The sequence below is a fragment of the Clarias gariepinus genome, chromosome 1 (genome assembly GCF_024256425.1).
Source record: "Clarias gariepinus isolate MV-2021 ecotype Netherlands chromosome 1, CGAR_prim_01v2, whole genome shotgun sequence".
Classification (NCBI taxonomy): domain Eukaryota; kingdom Metazoa; phylum Chordata; class Actinopteri; order Siluriformes; family Clariidae; genus Clarias; species Clarias gariepinus.
The window spans coordinates 34843205-34855000 of record NC_071100.1 but is presented as its reverse complement, the minus strand read 5'-3'; the positions used below and the strand labels follow the sequence as shown (position 1 = coordinate 34855000).

At 42.0% G+C, this 11796-nt stretch overlaps 1 protein-coding gene across 6 annotated transcripts in view; it reads left to right on the top strand.

The window, feature by feature from the left end:
• The window catches only part of LOC128538036 (nuclear factor 1 B-type), a 138938-nt gene that overhangs the window by 51467 nt on the left and 75675 nt on the right, over positions 1 to 11796 (top strand). For all 6 annotated transcript variants that reach the window (XM_053510637.1, XM_053510635.1, XM_053510633.1 and 3 more), the window contains exons 7-10: positions 3461 to 3595; positions 5742 to 5926; positions 8737 to 8875; positions 9048 to 9130. In XM_053510637.1, coding sequence (XP_053366612.1) covers positions 3461 to 3595; positions 5742 to 5926; positions 8737 to 8875; positions 9048 to 9130 — 542 coding nt within the window. The remainder of the gene's footprint in view (positions 1 to 3460; positions 3596 to 5741; positions 5927 to 8736; positions 8876 to 9047; positions 9131 to 11796) is intronic.

The following is an 11796-nucleotide window of genomic DNA, read 5'->3' as shown; positions in this document are numbered from 1 at the left end:
GTTGTTTTGTCACAATGCAGGGTTGTTTTGTGTGTGTGTGTATGTGTATGTGTGTGGTGGTGCAAACACATGCATATTAGCAAGAAAGTAAGTTGTCTGATAGTTGGTATCAATTTAAGATTAGGGTCTACTGGTTTTGTTATTGTGGTAATTAGATATATATCTGTTTAGTGCATTGATGCGCTATCTGCCCAAAAGTATGTGGACGACCACATGAATTTTTAATTCATTCTTTTCACCACCGTGCCTGTCCCAATAACGTCCACTTTTTCAGGAAAGGCTTTCCACTGGTGTGGCTAAGGGAATTTACCCATTACAACATGATTGAGGTGCCAGTGTATGATCGCCTCATGTTTTTAGAATACAGCGGAAAAGCAGTTTCTTAAGGCAGAGTGAACGCCTTCATTGCCTGCCCATGAAGTTCTCGTTAGTATTGTTGTCTTGAGTTGAGGAAGCTGACCTCTAACCCCTTTGTGTTCAGTTTACTTGTTGCATGGCTTAGTGATTGATTGGCCATTCAGAAGTGGGAGGCAGGGCTGACCGACTTCACTGTGGCGTGTGGCAGCAGATAAACTTGACTCAGTCTCTTAAGTGACTGCGTAAGGGGTCAAAGCCAGGCTGTGACCTCAGGGGTTAGGCGTGACACATGACCCGGGCACCTAAGGGGATTGGTGAGAGGGGGATGGGTGTAGAGCTGACAGAGAGAGAGAGAGAGAGAGAGAGAGAGAGAGTGATAGGATCAGAGGCAAGAATGGCAGGTGTGTATGTGTGTGTGTGTGTGAAAGAGAACAAGATGCAAGAAGAGAGAGGAAAAGAGAGGAAGACAGGTGCAGAAGCGTCTGTTTGAACTTGTCCCTTGACGAGTGACAGGTGGCCAGCATGTGGGAGAGAGAAACTGACAGAGAGAGAGAAGGAATGAAAGAGCATTGCAAGCCCGAAAATGAATGTGTGTGTGTGTGTGTGTGTGTGTCTTGATGGGTTAGCTGTTGATCCCTGTTTCCCTCTGGTTTTAAATATTTTTGTTTCCCTCATTCACTTGGCATGCTGCTGACGTGAGCTTGCTGAGAGGTAGATAGTGGGGTGTTAGAGGAAGAGTGGAGTGGGTGACAATGGAGGTGTGGCTTGGGGGATAGCGGAGGACCTAAGATGGGGATAGTGGAGGAGTGAGTGCATGGGGATAGTACAAAACTGGAGAGGGGGATTTTGGAGTAGTGAAGTAGAGTGAAAGAGTAGAGGGGATATAATGAAGGAGTGAGAGAGGGGGGACGGTGGATGAGTGGAGAGTAGAGGAGTGAGAGAGGCACAATGGAGGAATGAGAGATAAATAGTGGGAAAGTGAGAAGGTAATAGTGGATGAGTTGAGACGGGGATAGGTTGGAGAGAGGGATGGTGGAGGAGTGAGGCAGATAATGAAGGAGTATGGGGTAGTGGAAAGATGGATAGTGGTGGAGTGGAGAGAGGGAGAGTGGAGGAGTGGAGAGAGGGAGAGTGGAGGAGTGGAGAGAGGGAGAGTGGAGGATTGAGGTGGATAATAGAGGAGTATGGAGTAGTGGAGAGACGGATAGTGGTGGAGGTGAAAGAGGGGAAAAACAGAGGAGAGTGGACAGTAGAGAGAAGGATAGTGGAGGAAGGACAATATGGTTAGTAGTACAGACCTCGTGCTAAAGAGCAACTTAGTGTCTTTATAAGAAGGGAAGGTTTGATATTAAAGCCATATGAGACAGAAGCAGAGCAGCTCAGCCACACACACACACACACGCGCGTGCGCACACACACACACACACACACACACTTACTTCATTTGCTTCTCCTAATGTAAACTTTGTGAAATGACTTTGACGTTGTTTGGCCTCCTCCCTGACACAATTCACAATCCCCTCCATTCCCTCCACCCCCCCTACCCCCCTCCCTCCTTCCCCCGCCTCTCATATGCAGTTTACACTTAGGGAAAAGTTTGATAACAAACAGCTGTTTTCAGTGGGGGAAAAGTGGTTGGTCCTCATGTGCATGCGCACGCTTACACAGCAAGTCCAAAAGTATGTGGACGCCTGATCATCACAGCCAGATGTGCTTCGTGAAAATCCTGATTAGAGTTCAGCCCCGGGATCGTTAGTGAGGTCGGAGTCTGATGCTGAGTGAGGAGGCCTGAGGCTGCAGAACACAGAACAACTGGAGGAGTCCACACACTTATAGTCATATAGTACAGTCAGGTGATGGGGAGAGATATTATGGTCTTACATTTTCTCTCTCTCTCTCACTCACACACACACACACACACAAACACAAACACATGTCCTTAGGGTAGAAGGTATTCTATAGTTGAGAATGTGATTACATAATTACATAAAAATCCAAGGTCACCTTACTCTGTCTAAATTATAATACAATTGTCTTTTCCTTTGCTGTGGAAATCTATTTAAAATAAACCTGCACTGTCTGTAGTGTTTTTCATAAATACACACACACACACACACACAGAGAGAGAGAGAGAGAGAGAGAGAGAGAGGAATTTCCGTGCATTCCACTGCCTTTTGTGTTCATATAGCCAAGACCATTTATGTAGATGCTAAAAGGAAGGAGAAGCATGTTGTGTGTGTGTGTTGTGTGTGTCTTTAGTGGAACTTTATGCAAGAGAACGTACCTCAGAGTTATGTCTCCCAACACACACACCCGCAAACAGTTGGCAACACAACTGTCAACCACATATTTACATGCATCATTAGTTTCCTACTCTTACTTTTTCCCCTTACTTTTTACTTTTCTTCATCTCAGCTCTTCGTTTTTTCCAGAGATCCACCCAGAGACATTTTTTAAGACCAAGCATCTTCTGCATAAAGACACAGTTAGACAAGAAAAAATTCCATAATCTCTAGAGTCTATATGTTTTTTTTTTCCCTGAAAAAAAAACTAAAAATGAAGTGACTCAGATTAATTGCCATCATGGGGATGAGCAGAGATAAAGAGCAAAGCAAGAGGACATGACTGCTGAAAGTTCTGTCTGGTTCATTAGTTATAAATACTGTGCAACAAGCTGCTCGCTCTTTATTAAAGGTTCAAGAAGGGCACGTACAGAGCACGTAGTAAAGCCTGGATTTATAGCGGCTCCTAAATGTGATTGGTCCGGTGGATTCGTGCCAGGATCACATTCCATTCAACTCTGCCCTGAATGGGATTGTGAGCATGAGTCGGCAAAATCGATGACGTCAATTCTGAAAAAAAAAAAAAAAAAAAAAAAATCCGAGATGTACGTTTTCATTGCCAAAATGTCACCCAAGTTAAAATCTGCTCAAGAATGCAGAACGTGCACCGACTGCATAGTTTCGAGAAAAGAGATGATGCACGAAGCAAAAATTGGCATTATTGCTTCATATATGGAATGAACTTTGAATTCACTTCACATATTTTGGATTTCCTTTCCATCCTTTTTAAGTGTGTGTCTGTATGTGTATCTCTCCTGTAGCTGAGATATCCTCTCCCACTATGAAGAAGGCGGAAAAACCGCTGTTTAGTCCCACCTCTCCGCAAGACTCCTCCCCTCGCCTGACTACCTTTCCCCAACATCATCATCCAAGCCTGACCAGCGTGGGTCACAGTGGTACGTTTGCACCGACACGCATAAACATACAACACACACTCCCACATGATAGTTAGTAATATGGTAGGGGTAGCTCAGTGGGTAAGGACAGTCAGTGGGTTCAGACCCGAGTACTTCCCAGGTGTCATTGCTTCCATTGAGGAAGGCAGTTACCCTGATCAGCTCAAATAAATCTGAAGGTAAATGTAAGTCACCCTTGATAAGAGCCAAATAAACGGGAAATGTAATAGGCTACTTAACCAATCAGATCATCAGTGCGAAGGAATTCACTGTCGGATAAAAACTAATTTTCAAACTCTGATGTCCAAAATAGTAAATAAGGTTTTTTAAGTAGCTTCTGAAAGTATAATTAAGGCTGGACTACGAAATAGAATAATAAAATATAATTAATTTATTTAATTCATTTGAACGATGTCAGAAGCTAGGCCTGGACAAATGCCAGTGAAAAATACACCACCAATCTAAGACACTTACAATTAGGAGACACTAGATCACCAATATACTTTTCATTTTTATTTCATTATGATTGATTATTTTTCTCTTTAGCTAAACAAAGTTTCCAAATTAGTAATTGGACTGAATCAAAGGAGCTTCATGAACCTGGTTAGGAAAATGTGAAATATTAACTAGTTTTCATATGCTTGACCACTTTTGCATTGTTCCATATTTATACCCTCGTTACATAATATGAGGGCTATTCCGAAAGGAATGCAAAAGCGGTCATAACCTTTTAATAACTGATACAGGTTGTTCTAATTGCACATGATGGTAGAGTAACTCTTCCTCTATGCAAAGGTACTACTCAACACCACAAACCATTTATTTCTGCTATCAGTGAACCCAACTCTTGAATCATCTTTGAAAATCCAATTTGTTGCAGTTCATAATCTCCCAGTGCATGGTTTATCTTTAATGCTGGTTTCCACTTTGGGGCCTCTGGGGCCAGTGGTGGCTCAATCGGTTAAGGATGTGGGTACTGGGTTACTGATCAGAAGCACTGCTAGGCTTCACCTGTTGAGCTCCTGAGCAAGGCTCCTAACCCTGTCTTCAGCAGGGGCGCTGACCCTGTGCTCTGACCCCAGTTTCCTAATACCCCTATCTCACCTATGCGGTTTGACTCGCGGCGAGATGCCGTGTTAGGCACTGTGAGCTGCCGCGATTGGCCCCCGACGTTCCGTGATGTTCTGCAAGGTCCGCAAGCTTCCGCGAGGACCGTCAAAAATATTAAACATGTTTAATTTTCCACACGGAAAAATGGAAACGTACTCACAGCACCAAAAGTCGCGGTAAACCGTGCAAAACCGCATAGGTGAGATAGGGGTATAACTGGTTCATGCAAGAAAAAAATAATAATTTCAGTTTCATTTCATTTCATCCTATAAGATACATAAGACAATTGATTTATTTAAATTTCTTCATCCATCTCTGCACATTACTCTTGTCAGTGGGTGAATGATGGCATAAAAGCATAGCTTGTGATGAAGACAATGTTGAGGAGTACCTTTGTATAGAGAAAGAGTTACTCTAGCAACGTGTGCAGTTTAAACGATTTATGTTCGTAAATGAAAACATTATGCCCACTTTGGCATGGCATGTTCATTTAACTCTTATATTAACACCATCATTATAATTCCTAAATATTAATAAAGAGCAATAATGAACAAAGAACAATAATGAAGAAAGTAGGTGTGTCCAAACTAAAATACATTTTTGAAAAAATTATTGAAGAAAGAAATATTACACAAGAGTGCATCATTTACATGCACATGTTATTTCTATTTATTGTAAGCGTTGGCCATGATATCAAATAACAGTGAATCCTGCTAATTCATTTAATACCAGATGTTAAAATGTGACAGCAGTTTGCCTCATGTGTACACTGATGCAGTGTGGTTACAGCTGAATACTGTATAATTCCATATAAATGAATAGAGCATCAGAGCAAATAACACAACAATTAGACAAAAAAGGATTTATCTAAATTTTAGATCAGTTTGAAATATTCAACACCAAATAAAAAGAAACCTTTATCAAGCTCGATCACTTTGTAGTCTCACATTCACACAGAACTAGATAAGTATAGTGAAACTAACCTGTAAGTAATAAAAGCTGGACCATGTGTGTGTGTGTGTGTGTGTGTGTGCAGTGATCTCCACGAGGAGTCCTCCCCCTCACTCCCCACTGCAGTTTTCGGCTCCCGCCATCCTTCCTCCTGCTCCATCGCCCTACTTCTCCCATCCCACCATCCGTTACCCTCCGCACCTCAACCCAGCCGACTCGCTCAAGAACTACGTTCCGCCTTACGATCCGTCCAGCCCTCAGAGCAGCCAGGTGAGCGTGACTTGCCAGCACACACAGCCAACATGCCTCTATAGTAAAGTCTTCTGATTATTACCATGGATGAGTGTAGGTGTACAGAACAATGCCTTCTTTCCTTACACATATACGGTCTCTCTCTCACACACACACACTCCTTTCTGTCATGTAGTAGCATGTGTGTGATACACTTACAAGTTGAGGCTGGCTCATTTCTTCCAGCTAGTCTTTAAAATGAGCCAGTCATTATTCAACTGTCAAAACCTTGTTCGGGATTTATCAGGTTGTTCTGTGTCTTTCTGCCTTTTCTCCAACTCGCTTTTTCATCCCGTGTCTGTTTTTCACATCGTGTGTATCCCCCAAACACACCCACCATCGCTACAGCTCTCTCTGATCCGGGCTCGAGTTTGATTAACGGGACACATTATTTTGGTACAGTAATTGACCCAGTTTAGCTGAAATCATTAGAGGTTTGCTCTGTTGGCTTCTCTCACTCCGCTCTAAAGCACTAAGCCAGGCAGAGCAGCGACCTCAGGAATGCTACTGTAACAGCATTTATTGGGATAAATGAAGAGAGATATATGGACAGAGAAGGGGAGGGGGCATCTACAAAATCCAGTCAATAAAATGTTTGAACCACTGCTCGGTGGTTTAATGCGCATAAGAGCACACGGCTTTGTAACCCTTCCCATTTAAAGTTAGTACTATAAGGACACTGCTCGCCGAAAAAAAAAAAAAAACAATCACACTCTTAAGTATTTCATTGGATGGCCTTTAGATTAGATTACAGTGCGGCTTCATCATGGCATTGTTTCAACAACCTTGTGCAACGTTCCATCCAGAGTTGCATTAATTTTTGGCCAAGATCTTGAGAGTCGAACCACTCCGTAAGTCTTCTCTTCTGTGGTCAATTCATAAGTGAAAGTGATTCCTCATGCTCCCAGAACTACTCAATTAGATCTTAATGAATCTTGACCTTGCCGTCCTGGAATACGCCTCTGCCCTCAGGGAAGAAAGATCCATCAATGCGATAACCTGGTCAGTCATTCGGGACACTCAGGTAGTCAGCTGACTTTTTTTTATATTTTATTGTAGGTGCGGTAGCCTTTAGGAGTTTAAGTAAAATAATAAAATAAGAAAGAAAAAAAAAATCAAAACAGCATTCAATTTTTGAATTATATATATATATCTGGAGAGCCTTTAACGATACCCTTCACAAAAGAAGACCATGGAAGTCATTCTCATGGCTGGATTAGGAAGCGTCCATTTTCGTTTTTGGACATCATATATTGTCCAGATGTTCATCTTAAACCACGTAAAAAAATGTTCATGTAAAAAAAGTCAAAATAATGGTAGAAATAGTATTTAGAAAAGTAAGACATGTACTTGTTTTTGCACAGATGTGTTGGGAGTTTTAAAGTTAAGAGACTTTGTATAAAACAAGTTCTTGTTTTTCTGTTCTTGTGGGTGGGCTGGTTTGTTTATCCAGTGTCGTAGTGATTCTCTGGCCAGCCTGTTGTGCTTACACTGACTCCTCTCTGATGACTGACTGACAGACTCTCACTGAATCTCATCTGAAACCACTTTTTTTTTTATGTTGTCTCTGCCAAGTGAGCCAGCCAGCCTCAGTCAATCTTAATTATATTCACAAAATCCCCTAAAAAAGTCGATTTGTCCAAACATTTTCTTAAGGTAAATTTATACTCCCTGGCTTCCAGTGTGACGCTGTCGGGATTGGACAGTTACCTTCTTTCCTCCTGAGTGTAAATTAATTTTGATAGCGCCCTTTTATGGATCTGAAACTGGAGTAGGTGCGGAAAGTCTGCAAAAAATATAAAAAATGGCTGTTTGATTCATTTAGCATCGTAAATCTGCTGAAAGCATCCGTTTTGGTCAGGCTCGAGTGAACAGGAGTGTGCCACCTTGCTCGCTGCTTGGCTGGAGGCCAAACAAAGTCATAACAGTTTCAGGCCACAGGGGCATCCAGGCCAAAAAATGGCCACAAACCTCCTCTGATTACTTTGACTTTATCCAAAAATTCTCCAAGTCTTCTTGTGTGGGCAGAAATATCACTAAAACCAACTCAGTAATTAGACCACAGCACACAGAAAGACTTAAAACAAAAAAAATGAACTGAAATACTTGATGCTTCTAATTCTGCCTTGAGTAATGGGGTTCCTCTTGTTTCTACCCCGTGATGTCAGAGTTATATATCCACATCGCGCGGACTGTAGAGACGCGGTTCTGAGACAGGGCGAGGTAGAGCACATGGGGGCTGTTACTAGGGAGAAAGCGGCGGGAAACGATAAAGGTCATAAATATTTGGCGTTGCTGGGGTCCGGCGCTCGGCGGGGGGAGCTCGCTTTGCAAATAACATGGTGAATATAATTGGGTGGACGGGGGCCAGGATGTTTTTATGCTTGCTTTAACGCAGATTATATTACACCCTAATTAAACATTCTATTCACACGGGGGAACCCCACCGTCCCCATTCTCTTTCATAAAGGCCCGGTTGAGTTTTGAACTTAGAGCCCCGCAATGCGAATTCTATAGCGTCTGTCTCCAGCAGTCGAGTCTCCTCCTGACTCTTATTCTCTGTTGTTTCTGTTCTCGTTCCATCTTTTTGCAACATTAATAATTGAGATAGTTGCTCAGAAAGCCTGCACAAAACAGAATTTTATGTTGTTGATTTTTTCTCTTGGGAAGATGGATAGAGTTTTATACTGTTTTGAAAGAGATTTTTTTGTGTTGTGCAACTTAAGTCTCCAAAATACCACTCTGATTATTATTTGTTGTGTGTGTGTGTGTGTGTGTGTGTGAGACAGCCGAACAGCAGCGGTCAGGTGGTGGGGAAAGTTCCAGGCCACTTCACCCCAGTGCTGACACCATCTCCCCACCATGGAGCAGTCAGACCCGTCTCCCTCTCCATGCCTGACACTAAGCCAATCACCACATCCTCGGAGGGTGGGCACACACACACACACACACACACACACACACACACACACACACCACACCACACAGATACAAGCTAACTAATATCTTGGTTTGTTTTCAGAAATTTCACATTTAAGTACATTTAAAGTTAATAGGCTTGTGTGTGTGTGTGCGTGCGTTTGTGTGTGTGTGTGTTTAGGTTATTCAGCCCCCGGCACCCCTACCGCTAACCGTTTTGTAGGACTGAGCCCTAGAGAACCAGCTTTCCTCCACCAGCAACAGGTGAGATGCTACTCATCCCTCTCTCCTTACCCTCCCTCTGTTTCCCCTTTCTCCCTGTGCTTTTCTCTCAGCCCTTTCCAAATCCCCACCCAGCTGTTCAAGTCTCACTACAGGTATCAGAACAGGCAGACAAGTAGCGCCGCGAACCCGACATGTCTCCTGTCTCTCGTTCCCTCTTCTGTCTATCTCAAAGTGTTGGAGCTATTGAGTGTGCGGTGCACACTCCTTTAAGTGCAAACACAACTGCCGATAATAATAATAATTATAATAATAATAATAATAATAATTATGTATTAATTAACATATTTATTTATTTAAATTATATTTAAATTATGATTATTATAATCACTTATAATTTGTTTGGTATTTGTGGTTGACAAGTGACACAGGTTTGAATTAACAGGACCTGTTAACTGAATTAAGTTAAGTGAACCCTAATTTTAGATTAAAAAATATATATTTCATCAGATTCTAACGCACATAATGTCCTAACACACATCACACATGTGCTTCTGAAAATTGTGTTCCCCAATATAGAACATCTGCTTGCTTTACTCCTTTTTTTTTTTTTTTGGATTTGAAATAAATATTTCCTTTACCCAGTGATACACACATTCTAGTAAATTATTTTATATTGCTTAGTGTAGGTCAGTCACAAACAGATCTGTTTTTTTTTTTCTGTGAATCAGGTTAAATTCTTACTTGAAGTAGCCACAAAAGATGTATTTAGTTTGCACAAATGTATTATTATTATTATTATTATTATTAATAATAATAATAATAATAATAATAATAATATTATTATTATTTATTCCAGTACAGCATACTATAGTGCATCAAATCTCCCAGCAATCCTAATTTTAGCAAAGATTTGGAGTGCTGTATGGTAATGCTGGGGTTCTAGCTTCATATACAAGTTACAAGTCACAGATAATTGTTTCGGGTTTAGCATTCTCCCACAGAATTCATTCATATTATTAGTATTACGCACATTTAAATTATTTCAGAAAAAAAGTGAACTGGTTTGGCTCATATGTTGTTGAGCAACGTGGTAGAATATAGTTATAAAAGTAGAAACAGATCTGAGTGTTTTTTCTGTGTGTGTGTGTGTGTGTGTCAGTTCTGTTCCGCGAGAAAGGCCCAGTTCGAGGCTAGAGTTTTCCACCCTCCTCTAATTGAATTCATCTGCACGCGGCTTCATAATAATTAGTGGTTTTCTCCTGCCTTGCTCCTGAGTTAGAGTAATGGCAAGCCTGTGCTTTTATTGCTCTCTGGTTTGGCAGAGCTGGACGGAGTCTCAGACATGTGCTGCTCCCCACCACAGATGTACTGCGGAGCTCTGAGCTTTTTTTTTTTTTTAAAGGCCGAGAAAGTTTTGCTCATTGATAGACTTTTCATATCCCGGGGTGCAGCCCATGAAACCTCTCTTCTCTTTTGTCACGCCGCAATTATCTTAAGTGTTAACATGTTTTAATTCCGCCAAAGCTCGGGCCATTATAGATAATTACATGTGGATGAAAAGAATGTTGAAACAGAGGTCACACTTTTATGGTTAGAAGATAGATGGCTAGATAAAATGACACAGACAGACCCATAGAGAATGAAGGATTGAGGTATGTACGCACGCTCGGAAGAACAAGCCAACTTTTTAGTGTGACGATCCCGTACGTGCAGATGTGCGGCGGTTCTGCTAATGTTTACGCGTTTAACCGCCTCAGCCACACACTTGCTGTCTTTCGTTTCAACGGCGATACGCCGAATAAGGAGAAGTGTCACAAACAGACAAGGTAATATATCAGCCATTCATTGTGTTTATGTAAGCCAGAACTTTTATGTGCTTCGGCGTAGTGATTTGTATAGCGCCGGTCTGACCCATGTCAGACCTGTGGCTTTCGAGGCACCTAGCAGGGTAAATAACGTCTCCGGTATACCCTGGCCTTTATGCAGGGTGATGAGTTGAGAATGAGTTGTATTGACACCTGCATTCCCTTGCCGGGCCTTTGTTGGCCGTGTGGTGTAACACGGGACCCGTATGCATTACAGTCGTCACCTTACAGCCGTACAGCCGGCTCTTCCCAGCATGCCGTGGGGCTTGGCACTCCCTGTAGCCCTGTCTGCAACCTGAGAATGAGTGTCTAGACTCCAGACGCTCGGCAGGGCCCACTCACTGTGCTGATGCTCGCTCCTCTCTGTTTTCTCTTTATCTCTCACGCCGGTGCTCTTGTTTATGCTTTCTTTCCATTCTTTGTCCTTTGTCTTTCTGCTTCTCTCTCTTTCTCTCACTTGCTTTTAGTATCTTTTTTTCCCATGTCTCACTTTCCGCGCCTTTTATTTCCCTCTATCTCTATGTCTGCTCCTGACTCGTTAACCCCCAATTAGCCATTAAATAGAATGCAGATGGATGCTTAATGTTTAGATTTTTATCAGGTTAAAAAAAAAAAAAAGACCAGAGCATGGACATGTTATAGGTAGTGTGTACATGCACGTACTGTATACTGTATGTGCGATTGCTTTTCCTGTTGCTGATGAGACAACTGTTTGAGCAAAGCTCATTTGCAATAATAATCTGTGTACACGAAGGCCTTATAGGAGTAGCAGGGTCAGATTAAATTACCACTTAAGATTTTCTAGCCTTTCCGGATTTTTTTCTTAGCTATACAAGTACA